Source organism: Cnephaeus nilssonii (assembly GCF_951640355.1).
Source record: "Cnephaeus nilssonii genome assembly, chromosome: 8".
Taxonomy (NCBI): Eukaryota; Metazoa; Chordata; class Mammalia; order Chiroptera; family Vespertilionidae; genus Cnephaeus; species Cnephaeus nilssonii.
This window is the reverse complement of record NC_137079.1, coordinates 65,408,823-65,429,850: the sequence shown is the minus strand read 5'-3', so window position 1 is coordinate 65,429,850 and position 21,028 is coordinate 65,408,823. Positions and strand designations below refer to the sequence as shown.

At 37.4% G+C, this 21,028-nt stretch overlaps 1 protein-coding gene across 2 annotated transcripts in view; it reads right to left on the bottom strand.

The window, feature by feature from the left end:
- Positions 1-21,028, bottom strand: part of KLHL1 (kelch like family member 1) — a gene marked incomplete at both ends in the record, with an annotated part of 354,832 nt that overhangs the window by 57,114 nt on the left and 276,690 nt on the right. For both annotated transcript variants that reach the window (XM_079778802.1, XM_079778803.1), the window contains one exon: positions 14,696-14,920. In XM_079778802.1, the coding sequence (XP_079634928.1) occupies positions 14,696-14,920 (225 nt within the window). The remainder of the gene's footprint in view (positions 1-14,695; positions 14,921-21,028) is intronic.

The following is a 21,028-nucleotide window of genomic DNA, read 5'->3' as shown; positions in this document are numbered from 1 at the left end:
GGTGACATTATTATGATTTTGTTTACCGAAATATTAAAATTTCAAATGAAAATGGTCAAGTTATTTGCTCTAACATCTTCTTGTGTCCCATAACCTCTTCAGAATTTTCCCTATTTTCTCAATCAGATATGCATAATTACTGGAAATTTTGGGTCAGTGTATACATTCGTATATATGTTCTTATGAATGTGTATAGGAATGCATATTATCAAAAAAAAGTAAGTCTTTTTTGTATCTCAATACATCTATTATATATACATATTTTTTATTTTTAATATATCTTTTTTAATATATCTGATACATAAAACTGAGTTGACAGTTTTTTAAATCTTTAATTTTGAACTCTAAAGAAAGAACCCTTATAAATAAACATAGGTACTCCTGGTTTTGTGAGAAAATTAATTTTAAAGTGAATAAAAAGAAACATGAAGAGGACAAATATCACTGATGTAATTAAGGAAATGTAATTAAAGGACTAACCTGAAACAGGTGTTCCTTTTAAGACCAGTTTAAAATGAGATTTTCTAGTCTAATGGGTTACATTACAAATATATGCAAGACTTTATTGCCGAAATCGGTTTGGCTCAGTGGATAGAGCGTTGGACTGCGGACTGAAAGGTCCCAGGTTCAATTCCGGTCAAGAGCATGTACCTTGGTTGCGGGCACATCCCCAGTAGGGGGTGTGCAGGAGACAGCTGATCGATGTTTCTCTCTCATCAATGCTTCTAACTCTCTATCCCTCTCCCTTCCTCTCTGTAAAAAAATCAATAAAATATATATTTTTTAAAAAGACTTTATTATGCTGATTTTTTCAGTCTATTTATTACTTGTTGTTATAAGTATGTTTTCTAAAAGCCAGTGAAAAGTCTCATAGTAAATGTCACTTTGGGTTCTCTTTCTTCATCTATATATACTAGAGGCCCAGTGCATGAAATTAGTGTACAGGGCTGTGTGTCCCTCAGCCCAGCCTGCACCCTCTTCAATCTGGGACCCCTTGAGGGCAGTCGAACATCCCTCTAACAATCCAGGACTGCTGGATCCCAACTGCTCGCCTGCCTGCCTTCCTGATTGCCCCTACACGCTTCTGCCTGCCAGCCTGAACACCCCCTAACCACTCCCCTGACAGCTTGATTGATGCCTAACTGCTCCCCTGCCAGCCTGTTTGCCCCTAACTGCCCTCCCCTGCAGGCCTGGTCACCCCTAACTGCCTTCTCCAGCAGGCCTGGTCTCCCCTAACTGCCCTCCCCTGCAGTCCTGGTCACCCCCAAATGCTCTCCCTTGCAGGCCTGGTCCCTCCTAACTGCCCTCCAGTTGCCCCCAACTTCCCTTCTATGCCGGCCTGGTCACCCCTAACTGCCCTCCTCTGCAGGCTTGATCACCCCCATATGCCCTCCCTTGCAGACCTGGTCCCTCCCAACTGCCCTCCACTGCTGGCCATCTTGTCACGGCCATCTTGTGTCCACATGTGGGCAGCCATTTTGACCACATGGGGGCAGCCATTTTGTGTATTGGAGTGATGGTCAATTTGCATATTATTATTTTATTAGATAGGATAGAGGCCTGGTGCATGGGTGGGGGCCAGCTGGTTTGCCCTGAAAGGTGTTCCAGATCAGGGTGGGGGTTCCCTTGGGGCATGGGGCAGCCTGGGCGAGCGGCCTGTGGTTGTTTGTAGGCCAGCCACACACCCCAGTGACCCAAGCAGAGGCCCTGGTATCTGGGATTTATTTATCTTCTATAATTGAAACTTTGTAGCCTTGAGTGTAGTCCACGGCAGACCAGGGTGTGTGGAAAGCTTGGCTTCCTCCATCGCTGGGGAAACCCAAACCTCCTGCTTGCTCAGTGGCCACAGCCATCTTGGTTGGGTTAATTTGCATACTCACTCCTGATTAGCTGGTGGGCGTGGCTTGTGGGTGTAATGGAGGTATGGTCAACTTGCATATTACTCTTTTATTAGATAGGATTCAGGAATTTTATCAGCTTAAATAAGTTGAGTTACTTCTTTTTATTGACTGAAAAACTAATTAATGCCTGTTCCTATAAATAAAGTTTGGCCAAAAAGATACTCCCAACAGGACTTTAAACTGGAATGAACAAAACAAAGAGAGAAAATAAAATTTTGTATTATTTTTGATTTGGCAAAGTTTGCGGCAGTATCTAGATTCTGGGGCAATGTAGCTGTGAGTTATCTCACAGACAAAGTGTAGGTAGAAGCACAGATGCCAGGTCCAGTGTCTTCCATGGAAGCATCTCTGTCCTAACAGACTTTCAAAGGGATGTAATTTTTATCTTGAATGAAACACCAGGTCTGTCTTGGTTTCAGGTAAGTTCCAAGACACTTAATCAGTTTTCTAAGATAACCATTATGTTTTGTTTGTTTGTTAGTTCTGTTAAAGTGCATTGTTTGGGGATTTATGCATTATGTTCATTCATTATGCATGTGTGTTTTTTTCAGCTCAAGCATGGCTGACCTTACATTCCAAGGGGTCATTTACCATCACTGACAAAAGGCTAATGTAAGAGTTATTCTCATTGTTTGAAAATGTTTTCCTGGAGATGGAAAAAATTAAAAATTTAAAAAAGAAAAAAAATTGTTTTTTTGTTGGTGATGGGAAGACAATGTATGTCATTTCTAAGCTTTTAATAACCATTATGATTTTAAAAGATCCCTTTTGCTCGTGGATCAGTCAGTATCTGCTTATTGTCCCCATGCAAAAACAATCCTTAATGTTGCCATCTATAGCAATGGAAGGCTGAGGACCTCCAAAGATCCACTAATCCATAAAGCTCATGAAAGCATTGGTAAAACAAACAAACAAACAAAACACACACACACACACACACAAAAAAAAAAAAAAAAAAACACACAAAAACAACAACAAACAAACAAACAAAAAAAACCCACAAAAAAACCCCTGGAAAATAACTTAAGGCTTGCAATGATCTGAGGAGCATTTATTTAGAAAAACAACTTTATCTAGATAAGAACAATGAGCTTTGTGATGTTTTAGCATATCCTATTCCCATCACCTCCTCCATAGCTTTGCAGTAACCTTAAAAGCCAACAACCTCACAGTAAAGGTATTTATGAAATCCAGCTGCCTAGCTACCACTGGAGGAGGCTGGACTCGGTTTAAAGATTCCGCAAACATCAATTCCTCAGGAAATTGTTATTGTATGACCTGTTTGGCAGTTTTCTGGAATCTTTCACGTGGAGAGCTTGTCCTTTTACCTGACTGAGGCTTTCATTTACTGAGAATGTCCAAGGTCTGTGTCAAAAAAAATAATTAGTGGCAATTACATTTGTCCTTTTATCAACACTGGTTTGAACTGTGTGGTTCTATTTATAAGCAATTTTATTTCAATAAATAGATAGTTGGCCCTTGTATCCCCAGGTTTTATACCTGTGGATTTAACCAACCGAAGATCAAAATTAGTATTTTAAATCTCCAGTTGGAAATCCACCTAGGCAGAATGCCAACATAAGATATAAAGAATTTTGGACTGTGTGGAAGGTCGGTGCCCTTAACCCTGCATAGTTCAAGAGTTAACTGTATTTAACATCACAGCTGCATGAGGTGGTAAAAAGAGTTGGGGTAAACAAAAAGTTGACCGAAAACTTAAAAAGTAGAACTGGGAAATATGTCCATGGGGGGATTTGAAAAGATTGATACATCCCTGGTACTCTTGAAGGTCATGTGCACATTCAGGGTTGTACACGTGTTCAGATAAAACCTGAGAAGGTATTAAGTTCTCATCTCTGGCTGGCCTTGAAGATTAGTGTAAGCAGGAAGTGAAGGTGAAGACATGAGTTCAGACCTGATTGTAGGCAATTACAAAGGCTTTACCTGGCAGTAAAGCTGTTCTCCTCATACCAGTCTACAAAACCACAAATACAAATTAAGAATAAAAAGCTATGGTTAGGTGAATATATTTTAAAAATAATGTATAAGTGAATTTTTTGTTTGTAATGAGGAGACAGAGGGAAGCTAGGTACTCAGGAATCAGGACCATGGGAGGAGGAGGAAATAAAACCGAGGAACCCAGCTGGATGGAGTGCCTAAGACACCCGGACTGGGCAGGGAAGGAAGGACACCCAGGAGAGGCACGGATTTCAAAAATGTATGGGTGTTGCTAAGACAGGCAGCATGCAGATAACCAATCACAAGGCAGTAAAGTGTATAAACCAATCTCAAGGATGTTGCTAAGACAGAATTCTTTGAAAAGATCAATCGGGAGCTAGCAAGGCTGTATCCACCCGCTAAATTAAAAAGGGTGAGTTTCCTCTAGGGTTTCTCTCTCTCTCTCTCTCTCTCTCCCAGGTGCACAATGGATTCCTGACATTCCTGTGGTGGGGAAGCACATCCCCTGCACCCATGAGGCTCATGGCCACGTGGGACTCTGCACCCTGAGTAGACTTTACCACCTGATTGCAACATGGACCAGAAGCTCTGGACACAGGCCTGCTCCTGGAACCCCAGCTGCACCTTTTCCAGGACTGGCTTCTCTCAATAAACTTTGCTTCCTCTAACCATTTTTGTCTACAAAGCCATTCTTGGTTTATGAGACAATGAACTCAGACTCAAACACTCCACATTTCGGTTACAATAACATTTTATTTTCTTCTATCTTACTTAAAAGATAACTGCATAAAACAAAGGTTTAAAAACCGTGTTGATGGATATATAACATATAAACATGTAATTTGTATGACAATAATAACAGACATGTGGAAATTAAAAACACTCCTTTAGCTCTGACCAGTATATTTCAGTGGTTAGAGCATCAGCCCTCACATAGTAGGGCTGAAGGTTCAATTCCTGGGTAAGGGCAAGTACTGAGCTGTAGATTCAATCCCCAGCCCAATGAGGGTGCACATGGGAGGCAACCAATCAATGTGTCTCTCTCAGATTGATTTCTCTCTCTCTCTCTCTCTTTTCTTCCCTCCTTCCCTTCCACTTTCCCTAAAATCAATGGGAAAAATATTCTCGGGTGAAGATTAACAAAAACAAACAAACAAAAACACATATAGCAAATGGATCAAAAATGAAAAAATAATTAAAAATACATTAAGATTAATGAAAATGAAGGCACAACACTTCAAAATTTATGGAGTTCAACTAATTCAGGACTTCCATGTAAATGTATAGCTATAAAAGATGTACAGCTATGAAGGAACAGATATAAATAAAATAGTGAATTGTAAGACAAAATAAAACATAAATCTAGCAGTTGATTCTTTGAAAAGATCAACAAAATTGCAAAACTTTACCTAAACTGAATAAGAGATAAAGAGAGAAATGTTTAATTATTAGAACCAGGAATAAAATAGGGAACATTACTGCTAACCTTATAAAAATAAGATGGATTATAATGGAACACTATAAATAATTGTATGCTAACAATTTAGGTATCCATTTGAGATGGACAAAGTCACTAACTACACAAACTGACTCAAGAAGCAATGGAAAATCTGAACAGACCAATAAAAAGTAAAGAGTGATTAGTAATCTAAAAAATTTCCACAAAGCAATATCCAGGTTCCCCTAACTTTACGGATGAAATCTACTGAGTTTTTAAAGAAAAAATAATATCAATACTTCACAAAATTTTTCATAGGTTAGAAGATCAGTGAATAGTTCCCATCTCATTCTACAAAGCCAGCATTACCTTGATACTCAAACCAGACAAAGGTATCACAAGAAAACTATAGACCAATGTCCCTTACAAATATAGATGAAAATCTTGCACGTTATACTAACAAAGCAAATATAGCAACCTATTAAAAAGATTATGGATCATGACCAAATGAGGCTTATCTAAAGAAGTTCAGATGAATTAATATCAGAAAAGCATTTGATGTAATACACTATGCTAGTAGAATAAAGAAAAAAATACATATTCTTTTCAATAGATGCAGAAAAAATACTTGATAAAATTCAATAGTTCTTCATGATAAAACATTCGCCTAACTAGGAATATAAATGACCTTCTGTAATACAATAAAAAGCCTCTCCAAAAAAACAAACAAAAAAAAAAACAATGATAACATCTTAGTTAATGATAAAAGACTGAAACTTTTTCCCCTTATTTAAGAGCAAGGCAATAATGTCCACTCTTGTAAGTTCTATTCAGTATTGTACTGGAGGTTCTTGCCAAGGTAAATATGCAACTAAATAAAATAAAAATCATGATTTTAAAGAAAAAAGTAAAAACATTTTTCTTCTCAGATAAAACTATTTTATTATATACTAGAAGCCCGGTGCACGAAATTCGTGCACGGCGGGGGGTTGTCCCTCAGCCCAGCCTGTATCCTCTCCAATCTGGGACTCCTGGTGGGATCGGGCCTAAACGGGCAGTCGGACATCCCTCTCACAATCCAGGACTGCTGGCTCCCAACTGCTTGCCTGCCTGCCTTCCTGATTGCCCCTAACTGCTTCTGCCTGCAGCCTGATCACCCCCTAACCACTCCGCTGCCAGCCTGGTTGATGCTTAACTGCTCCCCTGCCAGCCTGTTTGCCCCCAACTTCCCTCCTCTGCCAGCCTGGTCACCCCTAACTGCCCTCTCCTGCAGGGTTGATCACCTCCAACTGCCCTCCCTTGCAAGCCTTGTCCCTCTCAACTGCCCTCCCTTGCAGGCCGGGTGCCTCCCAACTGCCCTCTCCTGCTGGCCATCTTGTGGTGGCCATCTTGTGTCCACATGGGGGCAGGATCTTTGACCACATGGGGGCAGCTATATTGTGTGTTTCAGTGATGATCAATCTGTATATTACTCTTTTATTAGATAGGATAGAGGCCTGGTGCACGGGTGGGGGCCAGCTGGTTTGCCCTGAAGGGTGTCACAGATAAGGGTGGGGGTTCCCTTGGGGTGTGGGGCGGCCTGAGCGAGGGTCCTGTGGTGGTTTGCAGGCCGGCCACGCCCCCTGGCAACCCAAGGGGAGGCCCTGGTATCTGGAATTTATTTTCCTTCTACAATTGAAACTTTGTAGCCTGGGGCGGCAGCCATTTCTGTGGCAGTTAATTCACCTTCTACAATTGAAACTTTGTAGCCTTAAGCGGGTGAGCCCAGCCAGAGTGTGCGGGAAAGCTTTGCTTCCCCTGTTGCCGCCGGCAACCCTGGCCTGCTCTCTCAAGCTCCATTCTGCCGCCATTTGTTTGAATTTGTTTACCTTCTATAATTGAAACTTTGTAGCTTGAGTGGAGGCTTAGGCCTGCAACAGCTATGGAAAGCTTGGCTTGCTCTGTTACCTAGGAAACCTTGCTCTCTGTAGCTGTAGCCATCTTGGATTGGGGTTAATTTGCATACTCGTCCTGATTGGCTGGTGGGCGTGGCTTGGCTGGTGGGTGTGGCTTATGTAGCGGAGTGATGGTTAATTTGCATATTACCATTTTATTAGAGAGGATGATCATAAGAAATCCACAAGAATATGATAATCTAATAAAAATGTTTCTTGGGTTTCATGATATGAGTTAATTACACAAATATAAATTTTATTTCTATACATAAGCAATGGAAAACTTGAAAATGAACATAAGAAGTTATTCCATGTACAATAAAATCAAATATAATAGATAACTTAGCTAAAATTTAGCAAAAAAAGAAATTTAAAAAAGTAGACCTAAATAAATAGTATGATATTTAATATTCATTGATTGGAAGACTGAAAAAGCTGACAAATTGACCCACAGATTCAGTCCAATCAATATCGGAATCCCAGATATGATTTTGCAGCAACTGAAAAATTAATTCTAAAATTTGTATGGAAATGTAAAAAACTCAAAAAAGCTCTCCAAAATCTTAAATATCTTGAAAGAAGAACAAAGTCAAATCTTACTACACAGAATATAAAATAAATAATTACAATTCAATAATAAAAAAAAATATCCCAAACAAAATATGGGCAAAATCTTTGAATAGAGATTTATTCAAAGAAGATATATACATGGCCAATAAATACATAACATGTTTTTGAAAATTATTTATTAGAGATATGCCTATAAAGTACAATGATATGCTACTTTATATACATTACAATTGTTATAATGAAAAAGAATGGATAATAACAAAAGTTGGAAAAGATGTGGAAAAACTGGTATCCTCATACATTGCTGAGGAGACAGAAAATGGTGTAGCCATTATGAAAACAGCTTGGTTGTTCATTAGTTAAATATAGAGTTACCATATGAATCAATAATACCCCTCTTATGTATATAAGAGAATTGGAAATCTACACAAAAATGCATACATGAATGTGCATAGCAGTTTTATTCATAATAGCTAAAAAGCGAAAACAACCTAAATGTCCTTTTATTTATTTATTTTTTAAATATATTTTATTGATTTTTTACAGAGAGGAAGAGAGAGGGATAGACAGTCGGAAACATCGATGAGAGAGAAACATTGATCAGCTGCCTCCTGCACACCCCCCACGGGGGATGCGCCCACAACCAAGGTACATGCCCTTGACCGGAATCGAACCCGGGACCTTTCAGTCTGCTGGCCAACGCTATATCCACTGAGCCAAACTGGTTTCAGCTAAATGTCCTTTTATTGATTACTAGAGGCCAGGTGCACGAATACATGCATGGGTGGGTTCCAGCTGGCCTGCCCAAATTGGGGTTGATAGGGCCAGGCCGGCCAGGGGGAGGGGCTGCAGGCAGTTGGCCAGCTGGCCCCGCCCCCTGGTCGAACTCCTGATTGAACTCCTGGTCCAACTCCTGGTCAAGGGGACAATTTGCATATTAGCCTTTTATCATATAGGATGTATAAATCAAATGTGGTAAATTTTAACCATGGAATATTATTCAACCATAAAAGAAATGAAGTATTTATACAGGTTATAAAATGGATAACTATTGAAAAGTTTATGTTGTGTGAGGGAAACCATACATAAAAGGCCACAAATTATGTGATTCTGTTTATATGAAATGTCCCAAACTGGCAATTCCATAGATACAGGAAGTAGAGTAATTGTTGTGAAAGGCTAGGGAGATGGGGCAATAAAGAGTGACTTCTTCTTGTACAGGATTTTTTAGGAAGACAAAAATGTTTTGGAATTTGATAATGGGGATGGCTGAGCAAATCTGTACATATACTCAAAAGTATCTACTCTATATGTTAAAACTTAATTTTTTGGTATGTGAATTTTATCAATTGAAACTAAAAAACACAAAAACAAAAAGAGCCCTCATCATATATTTAACATACAACATGGTGCCTGGCATTTAGAGAATCTTACGAAATAGCACTAAAGTAATCTTTATCAATTTTTCTGAAACTAACTTAATTGCAAAACGTTTATTGAACTAATATTTTATTCAATTTTATACAATATAAAATGTGTTGATAAAAGGCATGATGTATCAAAATGTGGCTCACAGACATAAATGCTAAAATGAAAACTCTTAGCATATTGAGCAAACTGTGCTCTTAATTAGTTTAATCCTCTAGGTAGATGCATTGCTCCCTTGTGTCATAGACTTAAAATGAATATAATTTTTACACACTATTTTATGCAGCAGAATGAGCCTTTTTCATTTATCGATAACTATAAAATATTTTTGACCACATAATCATTTTTAGCAATCAAATAATTCATGTGACTTCCTTGTAAAATCGTACAAGGATTTTTTTTTTTCAAACAAATTAAGGAGAGGGGAGCTAAGCTATAGCTTAGCTTTCTGGGTCAAAGAAAATATTTTGCATTTGTATTTAATATTTTAAATTTTACTTTAGACTCTAGCCTCTTGTCATTTGAATGTATTATATTAAATTACATAGTCAGTTTTGTAATTACACTGTGTACCACAAAGTAGGCACTGATTCCCTGTGGGAAATAATATAGTACATTCTAGTTTCTGAAAAAATAGAAAATTAGCTCAGGCAGCTTTTGGTTTACACTCAAAACTAATCTTGTTGATTAAACCAAAGGGAGAATCATGATATGTGTTTGAAAAATTAACATCGAAATTGTAAAAAAAACAAAAAAAAAAACAATTAGCAAATCAGAAATCAGTTGCAGCTTCCTCAGTGAGACAGAAATTCAAAGAACTGCTTTAGGGAATATCCTGGAGGAAAACTTGATGTGTGCTCTTTTTATTACCACATATTTTCTTCAGAAGAGCTACTGTGTCTTCTATACTCCCAGGCAGTGAAACAGCAGTGCCTGCTGAGAGCTTGCCATAATTGGTTGGATAACATCAGGTTACCATCAGAGCCCAGCTTGGATGTGGAACTGCTAACAGCAGAATCAAACTTGTTGGTCCAGACCATTCCCTCCTCATCTCAGCTCCCAGCCCTGTGGTAAGGGTATCAGAAATAAGGAAAAAAATGCCCAAGGAAATTGATGTGCAAATGTAAGTAAATCACGATGTGTCCCTGGTGCTATATTTTAGGAATAATATCAGATAGGATGGGCAAAGTTAACTTGCAGGGTAAGAGCTTTATGCCCCCTTGTAATTCCCCTAGCCACTATTGAATGTTTGGGGAGGACACAAGAATGGCAAATGCCTCAGCCTTTCATTCAACTAGTCAAACTATCTTATATGTTCACATAAGTGCACAGTTAAAAATTACATATTTTAGTAGTTATAATGACTGTTAAATAGAATTAGAAGAGGAGAAAAGAAAGGAAGAAAAACAAATGGTGGGAGATGAGGAAGAGGAGGAAAAAGGAAGAGAAGAAACAGAGGAGCAGATGAAAAGGCTAACAGGAGAAAGAGAAAAGGAAAGAGAGTTTGTCAAGCAGTAGGGGGAAGAGAAGGAAGAAGATAATCACCAATCCTATCTAATAAAGAGGAAATATGCTAATTGAACCTCACACTGTCACAAAGATGGTAGCACCCACAGCCAAATAAGGAGAGAATATGCTAATTGACTGCCACACCCTCAAAGATGGTGGTGCCCAGTCCCCTCAGCCCCACTCGGGCGGCAGGTGCATGTGCCTGCCTCCGGAGTCCCCCAGTCCCCTCAGCCCCCTGAGCCGCCCAGGGTCGCCTGAGGCTCAGGTAACCAGGCAGTGGCAGCAGCAGAGGTGTGATGGGGCATTGCCTTCCCCTGATCACTGAGTCACCTCCCACCCCTGAGGGCTCCCAGACTGTGAGAGGGGGCAGGTTGGGCTGAGGGACGCCCCCTCCAGAGTATGAATTTTCATTCACTGACCCTCTAGTAATAAATAAAAAGGAAATAATTAAGTAAGCAGACAAGAATTTGAAAAATGTATAATAAATTGTCTCACAGAGATAAAGGAAGTTCTTGATAACATTAAAAAGAAGAAAGTAATTATAATTTATTACCAAGTAGGAACATGATCTCACTCATGTGAAATCTAAATGAAAGGGGTTTTTAGGGGTGAAATAGACAGGTTTAGAAAATTTTGGGAATTAATGGGTCCATGGAAAAAGCACTGGATTACAGAGCTGCAAAGGGAACATTTCCATAAGACAAGGGAGTTGGGAGAGGCAACAGTTACATTTCTGTAAAATAAGGGAACTGGGAGTAGCAAAAGATACACATTTACAGAATAAAGAGGAGAAAGTCCAGAGGGAATAGGAGAACAATGAGGGAGGAGGGCCTCACACATTCCATGTGAGGTTTTGACCTTTGAGCTCAGGAGTTACTATGGTGACCAAATCAAAGGGGAATATTGACCAATCAGAGGGGATATCAAGGCACAAAGAACTGCACCTTTATAAACTATGGAAAAATGAATTCAGTGGGACTCTTTCCCCCTCCCCAAATGGAAGTCTGTGCTGTGGGATTCTCTCCCCCTCCCCACGTGGGAGTCTGTTCTTGTTCTTCAATAAATTTCACCTTTACTATACCATCTTCTATCCGTGGTTTCATTCTTTGATTCCGATGGACAAAGAGCCTGGGAAAAGCCATCCTGCCCAGGGAACACTGTGCATTCCAGTCCAAAATTCCCATATCATAAACTGATGAACAAAATAGATCCAGAGACATAGAAGCATGGAACAGACTGTTGAAGAACAAAATAAATCTCAGAGGGAAGGCAAGGGTAGGTAGCTGGGTGAGAAGAGATTAATCCAAGAACTTATATGCATATATGCATAACCCACAACACAGAGAATAGTGTGGTGAAGGCCTGAGGTGGGGAGAGGGCAGGCTAGAAGGGGTCAATGGGGAAAACAAGGGGACATAGGTAATACTTTAAACAATAAAGATAAATTTAAAAAAAAGAAAAAAAGAAATTGAGATCAATACATACAATTAATATCATGGTACACACAGATTAAGAACAATTTGAAGGGCTGGATATTACAATTATTTATCAAATAAATAGATAATTAAGTTTATAAGACATGATGCATTAAATAAGGAATATAAACACCTATGTAAATAGAAGTCCCTAGAAGAGAGAAGATAAATCAAAGACTGATATGTTATATTGAAGGAACAAGAATCTTAGGCTGAGGATGTTCATTGTATTTCAGTATGATACATAATGCTGAACTTCCTGAGATGCAACTGATCATAAAGAATGTGATTGATCCTAAAGGAAGCACTCTGGTTCATCAGAGAACATACATGTGTCTTGTGTTACTACTGAAAGGATTCAGAGATAAGGAAAGGCAGTTAGGGAAGGGTCCATGGGAAAGGAATGCATACGTGACGGGTCAGAGATAGCTCCAAGCAGCCAGATTGTTTATCTTACATACACAGAGGACAGAAGAATGTAACAAGACTAGAGGCCCAGTGCACAAAATTACTGCATGGATAGGGTCTCCAGGCCTGGACAGCGATCAGGGCCGATCGGGGCTTTCCTTCCCTGGCTGCCACCTGCCAGCCAGGGCCTTCCTTTGTTCTGAGCCGCCCCCTGGTGGTCAGCACATGTCACAGTGAGTGGTCAAACTCCTGGTTGGTCGAACTCCCGAGGGGACAATTTGCATATTAGCCTTTTATTGTATAGGATAAGGGGGAGAAGATAGGGTGAAGCACCGGGTGAGCTTTGAAACTTTGAAACTGATACCATGCAGAGAAAAGGGGGAAGTTGGGAAAAACACAGGGGACATAAAATGAGGAGGGGTCCAATTAGAAAATAGCACATATAGACAAAGAAGCTGCCAGCATCTATACACCCTTAGACAAAGAAACTTCACTGGTTATCCATTTGGGAACCCCTCCCCATGTGGTAGTTTGTATACACTTGCAATAAATTTCCACATTTTTGTTTAAAATCCTTTGTCCCAGAATTTTATTCTTCAAATTCTGTGGGACAAGAATATGGATCAAGCTTGCCGTTCAGGGTAGCACTATCAATCCAGCTTCAATTGATTGGACCTGGATTGGCATCCATGTCAAAGGCAACTTTCTATTTACAGGACATTGCTAGCACCTTATGAGATGCTCTGAAATGAGAATTTGATGCATTATGCTATGATATTACCTACTAACTCAATCAGATCAGCTCTTGGGGAGTTCTGTAGTAGAGGATTTTTTAAAACACTGAACAAAAACCAAAAACTCCTAAGAAGTAAAACACATAAGAACCCGGCAGCACGCTGTATACAGGAGAGGTGACCCACCTGACAATAGAAGTGAAGGAAAACAACAAAGTACAAAACAGGAGGAGAGGCTTCGTCATGAAAATAGTCAACTATGAGAATTGCTATTGAGTCACTAAAACTTGTGGAAAAGCTACATTACATTTTGATGTTGTGATACTTGGCACATGTAACTTTTTATGTAGCCTTATTTCGTGCACTGGACCTCTAGTCATTAATATTTGTTTTTGAAATGCTCTCTAATTTTGCTTGTCTATTAATGTCTAAATCAGTGGATTTGCAATTATACCCTGATTCTCTCTAATGTGTATATTCAAAGTATATGAAAGACACTTAGTTAATTCTCTGTCATATTCTAGAACTTCAAAAAAAGTAATTTGCGTTTCATATAATCCCCATGATACAAAGTGCAAATTTAATAACTGTTAGTCTTTATTAAATTCCTCTTTTTTAAATATTAGTATGGGAATTGACAATTATCATTGTTAGATTTTTTTATCTACTTAATGACCTTGAATTGGTATTGAATCAGGAAACTAAGGCTCATAATTTAAGTTCTGGCCCAAAATCATGTCAATATTAAATAGTAGATTCAAGACAAGACTCACAACCAGATCTTCTGATATCGGTGTAGTTCTCCTATCTTCAGGTTACTCCACAGTAAAGATCAAGTGAATCCTATCATATTGACTCCTGGTAACAGACGAGGAGTCACTTTTTCTCTAAAACTATATTCCCCTCTCCCCATGGATTTTCCAAGATGGAAAAATTTAACGCAAATATATAACTAGACCTTTTTATCCAGTAGTGTGGAATGAGTCTTCTTAATCCACATTAACTATTTATTTTTCTGAGCTATATTGCTCTGGCCTCTCCATGATGGCACTGCATTTGTTATATTAAATTTCACATATTAAATGAACGTCAGATTGTGAACACTTTGTGGATAGTTTGAGGTTTACTCATTTTGGTATCATTAACATCTCTCTCAACAATTAAGTGAACATTGGTCAACACAGGAAAATGTCAAGAACTTTAAAATAATGCTCCAAATAAGCCCTGGTATACCTAAAATTAATAATAATTGATGGCAATAATAGTATGCTTTTATATATATTTTCACTATTAATAAAAATGTTTCTAAAAGTAATATCAATAAAGTAAGAAATCTTACCTAGACCATGTCTATGTGTTGACATCGGTGGTAAGACAGTCCAAGTCTTTGTTTTGGGATTGTAACATTCAACAGTGTTCAATGTCTTTAAGCCATCTCGACCTCCAATTACAAAGAGTTTGTCATCAATAACAGCCACACCAAACTGCAGTCTCCGGCCATTCATCATCCCTGCCTGGATCCACAAATTTGTTCTGAGGTTATATTTCTCTATGGTTGTAGCTCCTGATAAAACAAAATCATATAGTCACCATTTACTACTACAATATACAACCTGATCAAGTTATACAAATTATTAGTAGTGTAAATTTAAGATGTGAAAATGCTCTTGTCATGTTCATTTTTCTTAAAGAAAACATGTCAGAAAAATAAAGGGAGTAGTAATTTAACTACTACTATATTTTCTCTACCTGGTGGATACTAATGATCAAATAGACACAAATGTTCAGCTTTTCTGAATTACTTACTGGTGCCATGTTAAAATATCAGTTAAATAGAATCATTTTGGGCATAATACAGTTCTATCAGTAGATTTTATAACTTCCCTCTATCACTGTTTGCCATTTAAAAAGTATAGCATAATCCTAGCTTGAAAAAATTAAACCTTTTTAATGCCTAAGCTATGCATATTATATGTAATTCTGAGAGTCAAGAAGAGTTAATTTAATAAATTATTTACCATGTTTCTCTTTAAATTTTTCTTATGCATTAAAAACAAAAACTTTTAATAGCCAATTTTAAGATATGCAAACAAATGTCAGTTATGCTTGTTTTGTTTTAATCCTCACCTGAGGACATTTTTTCCATTGATTTTCAGAGAGAGTGAAAAGGAGGCAGGAAGAAGGAAGAGAGAGAGAGAATAGAGAGAGAGAGAAACATCGACTGAGATAGACACATGGATTGGTCTTTCCTGCACTTGCCCAGATTAGGGGGGGTTGGGGGGTAAGAGTGAAGAGCAAACCTGCAATGCCCTTGACTGAGAATTATTGAATGCAGGCTGATGCTCTGACCACTGAGCCAAAGCAACCAGGGCAGTGTGACGCTTTTAAAAAAAATCTTTTTAAAAAATGCATTTGGAGAATACTTCAAAAGAATTTAGAGACACATGATGATCTATCTTTATCAATCGTATTATAATCTTTCCTAAAAGCTTTTTATGTATAGAGGCCCGATGCATGAAATTCGTGCAAGAGTAGGCCTTCCTTCCCCTGGCTGCTGGCATCGGCTTCCCTCTGGCACCCGGGACCCAGGCTTCCCTCATAGCTCCGGCTTCATCGGGAAGAGTGTCTGGTCTAATTAGCATATTATGATTTTATTATTATAAATTTGAGAAACATGATAGATCTTATGAATAAAATCAATATTGAAAAAAGAAATGAGCTATATTACTGTGAAATATGTTTTAACAGGTTCAGTTAAATATCTCACATTAAAAATATCTTTCTTGAATAAGTTTACAAGTGTTTATATCATAAAATATAAGCTAACAAACACTGATCTTTTTTCAGTATTTGGTCTTCTTTTATTGATTTCAGAGAGAGGAAGGGAAAGGAAGAGAGAGATAGAAACATTAATGATGAGAATCATTGATCTGCTCCCTCCTGCACGCCCCCTACTGGGGATTGAGCTCACAACCCGGGCATGTTCCCTAACCAGGAATCTAACTATTCATGAACCTCTTGGTTCATGGGTCAATGTTCAATTACTGAGCCAACCCAGCCGGGCTATGTATTTTTTATAGATTAAGTTTTTCATTGAATTTTATGTTTCTACATACTTTAAAAAATAGCTATAGGATAACATTTATCCACTTATATGAAAAGTATCATTGCAGAGAAAATATTTGTTAGGCAAAAATAGAAGTTTTTACTTTTTAGGTAATTGTTTTAAAATGGCATTGTAAAATTCTTTTAGTCATAACAATAATTTTTGTGTGCCTAATAAGCAATCAGTATCTATATTTCTGCCTGCTGTAAATAGAATCCATTTATAAAATAATAATAGACTGCTATATAGCTATGTGTACAGATATAAATGTAAATATATCATTAAGCTTAATGCTGGATTTTGAAGTAGATATATAAATCTCAAAATCCAGCATTATGTTTGGTTTAAACTAATTTAACTAAAAAAAAAAATATATATATATATATATATATATATATATATACATATATATATATATATATATATATATATATATATATATATATATACATAAAAGAATGCCTACTTCTGGTTCAAAGTCATGATTTTAATTATTTATATTATTTGTAACAGTTCACCTTAATAACTAAAAATTATTACCTTTAAAATCTTAGAAAAATAAAATATTTAGGGAAGTTGGCATATCAGATAATCAATCAATATAAGGTTTTATAAAATGAAAATCACCTAGATTATATAAAGAACATAACTTATTTCAAATAGTCCACTAAAAGTAAATTATTTACTTTTATTAGTAAAATCAGCAGAATAGTGGCCAGTTCTACAGGAAGAAAAAAATTAAAACTATTAAAATAAGCCAATTTGAATGAATGGGAAGAATCATACTAAATTTTAATAAGATAACTTGTTATTTTATATGTGAAAATGATTTTCTTATATAATTACAATTAATAAAATAATGATATTTTGTACAAGGCATTTATAAAATTATATTTGCATTTCTTTAGAAACTCAATTGTAAAATATTAGGAAATACATTTTTAAAATCCAAACAATCTCTAAATACAAAGGAGTCCTGAGGAAATGGCCTACTAAATATTAAAAAAGCATTGTATGCATATAGAGATTTTAAAAATTGCTTTATGATGAAGAATAATTACTATGTTAATGTATCTGAAAAGAAAGCCAGAAATAACCCTAACACATCTATCATAATAAAAGTATAATATGCTAATTAGACAGGACAGCCGAACAACCTTCTGGACATCCTTCCGGACTAAGGCTCAGCAGCGGGGCTGTGGCAGAGGTGGTTAGGGGTGAACAGGCAAGGCGAGTGGTTAGGGGCGATGAGGCAGGTGAGCAGTTAGGAGACAGTGGTCCTGGATTATGAGAGGGATGTTCGACTGTCTGCGGGATTGGGCCTAAACCGGCAGTCAGACATTCTAACTCAAGGGGTCCCGGATAATGAGACGATGCAGGCCAGGCTGAGGGCCCCCATTCCTATGCACGAATTTTGTGCACCGGGCCTCTAGTATAAGTCTAATATAATAAATATGGCTGTTCCAATTAATGTAAAACATTTTGTTATTCAAAAGAAGCAATGTTTAGATAGCTAGGTATCCTTTGGAAATAAATGAATAAGTAAACTTGGACTCTGCCTATTCTTTACACTAGAATGACTTTAGCTGAACCAATAACTAAAGTACAACACACATGGCCACAGAACTCACCAAGTGTTTGAGTCTCTTTTCAGGGCTCCACATAAATAAACAGAGACAGCGATACTTTAAAAATAACCTGCTCTGGGTCATGCACTACTAAACCTTAAATGTCTTTGAAGATGAAAAGGAGGTGTTTAATTTTTACTTTGAGAATAAAATCAAAGGTCCATGAGAGAGAGCCACAAGACCCAGAAGTTACATTTATCTAAATATAAATGTCAAATACACAAGTAAACAAAAACAACAACAACAACTAAACAAACAAAAGGCTAGGAGCATTAACAAAAAAATTTTTTTATAAATATAACAAAAGATTGATTTCCCTGATACATAAAAAGTTTTTTTATAAAACAAGAAGTAAATATACAGATGATCTATAATACAATTGTAGACTTGAAACTTACATACTTTTATTAACCAATGTCACCCCAATAAATTCAATAATTATTTTAAAAAAGAGGTAAGTTGGAAACATTAAATAGAAATAGGCTAATGATGTGAACAGGCAATTAACATGAAACCTATGTTCATGCAAACTTCAGAAATGTATTTATGCTTTCCTAACAATTAAATAATTCTAAAAGATTTCCAAAAGGGTTAGAAAATGTAACATTTTGATATTGACATCAAAACCAACTGGCTGCCCTGGCCAGTGTGGCTCACTTGGTTGGAGTGTCTTCCCTTGCACAAAAATGCGGTTGTTTGGATTCTGGGGCAGAGTTAGGGCACATACCTAGCTGTGGGTTCAGTCTCCGGTTGGGGCAGGTATGAGAAGCAACCAATTGATGTTTTTCATGTCTTTCTCTCTCCCTTTGTCTTTCTAAAAAAAATCAGTAAACATATCGTCAGGGGAAGATTAAAAAAGGTAACAACAAAACAAAACAAACAGCTGGATGACATTAAATTGATGCAACTTTTTGCAAGGTGTGAAGTGTGTGTGTGTGTGTGTGTGTGTGTGTGTGTGTGTGTGTGTTGTGTGTTTTAAAATACATAGTAAATTTAGGAAATGGGGTACTTGAGTTTTTTATTTTTAACTTCTTATTTTATATATTTTGCCATAAATATGTCTTAGTTTTATAATTAAAATGCTAATTTGTTATATTTAAAGACAGCTTTTGGTATTGCTAATAATGTCCTAAGAAATGGACTTTTTTGGAAAGTTAAAGATGGTAGTGTTGTGATCATCATTACTTCCAACAAAGTGCTCATATCTATATATACAAAAGCCTAAACGACCGAACAACTGAACGACTGAAAGACCTATCAACCAGTCGCTATGATGTGCACTGACCACCAGGGGGCAGACACTCAATGCAGGAGCTTCCCCCTGGTGGTCAGTGCGCTCCAACAGTGAGAGTGCCGCTCAGCTGACTGACCCATCTCAGCGGCCCACCAGACTGGCGGCAGCCACTCAATCCCTCAATATTCCTCCTGCAGGTCCAATCTCCAGAGAACAGGCCAGGCACCAACAGACCGACGCCATAGGCATGATCCTGACAGCACCACCAACCTCCTGGAAGACAGCCTCAGGCACTCATCCCTAGATGCTCCTCAAGGAAGAAACGATATAAAAGCAGCTTCCAGGTGGCTCCTGGCTACCAGCATGAACATCAGCGGGATGAACCCTCATTCTGGGCCAGCAAACACTTTCCACATAATTATATTAGAATTTTTCTAGCCTTCATTAAAAATATTGGCACTGGTGAATAAAAGATTAAATGCCTATAATAATATTTGGGTTCTAGTTCTAGTACTACTGACTGTACTGCAGAAATACAGTCATTAAAATGTCTCTTCATAAGTGTAGTAAAAGAACAAGAGTTCTCCACTTAAAGTAAACTATAAACTCTTGGAAAATATACTTTTGCCTTTTTCATAAACCAGCACCCACCCTTACCAAGATATATTAATTGAAGTCTCTCTGGGATCTACTGATATTTATTCATTTCAAAGTGAACGCTTAAATTAGTAACACATTAGGTAAAAGTATAATGACTTCTACTTATCTTTAAATCTTTTATTTCTTATTTTCTGTGAGGCTCTAAAATAGCAGTAATTTAAGCTAGCCCTGAGGAGTCTCTTTCATTGCCAGAGAAGAGCCACACACTGGAGGATTAAGATCGGGAATGCATGAAACATATGCACAAACACACACGGCTTATTCCCCTGTGGGTCTGAAGTAATTCCATTACTATATATTCACAGGGAGATCGATTTAAAAATAATGTACTAAGTACTCAAGGACTTATAAATATAGTGGTCATTTTATTACAACACACAAATTTATTATTCAATCCACATTCATTGAAAGACCTACAGAATGTATAGTGACTTGGCCCAATTCTCTGACTACGAAAAAGTAAACTAAAGTATCGATAGACTAAATTTTGAGAAATTTGACCTACAATTTTAACTTTGATTTACCCTCAAAAGAGACATCAGAAATAGTAACAGCCTAGATAGTCACTAAGCTTTGTCTCTTTCTAGTGAAGCTGAGGCTACGAAAGAAAACTTTGCCCATAGAGATAGATCATTCACTTTTCACCTGAGAGAGCCTTTTTTCACTTTTCAATGAAGTCATGACTTCCCGGATCTGAAACTTTCTTGTCTGCTGACTCACTGGGAACAATATAAACAACTGAAATTTAACTTAACAAATGAGCATATTTTTTTTCCTGATTCTAAACATTTTAAAATAAATAGATACTTCAACTTTATTTAGTTTTTCCCTGAGATCCTTGGGGAAGTATGGTTCTTCCCCAGAATATCGCTTAGCAGCCCAGTAAGGAGACATCTTTTCCATAAAGCAATTCTCTGTCTCTGAAAAACTAACCGGGCTCAGGCTGACATGATGTAATTCATGGTTTTCAGTTGTTTCTAGGGCTCTGTGCAAACTGATGACCTTGAACTGGTAATCTCTAATGATACACTTCAAGTTCAAAAA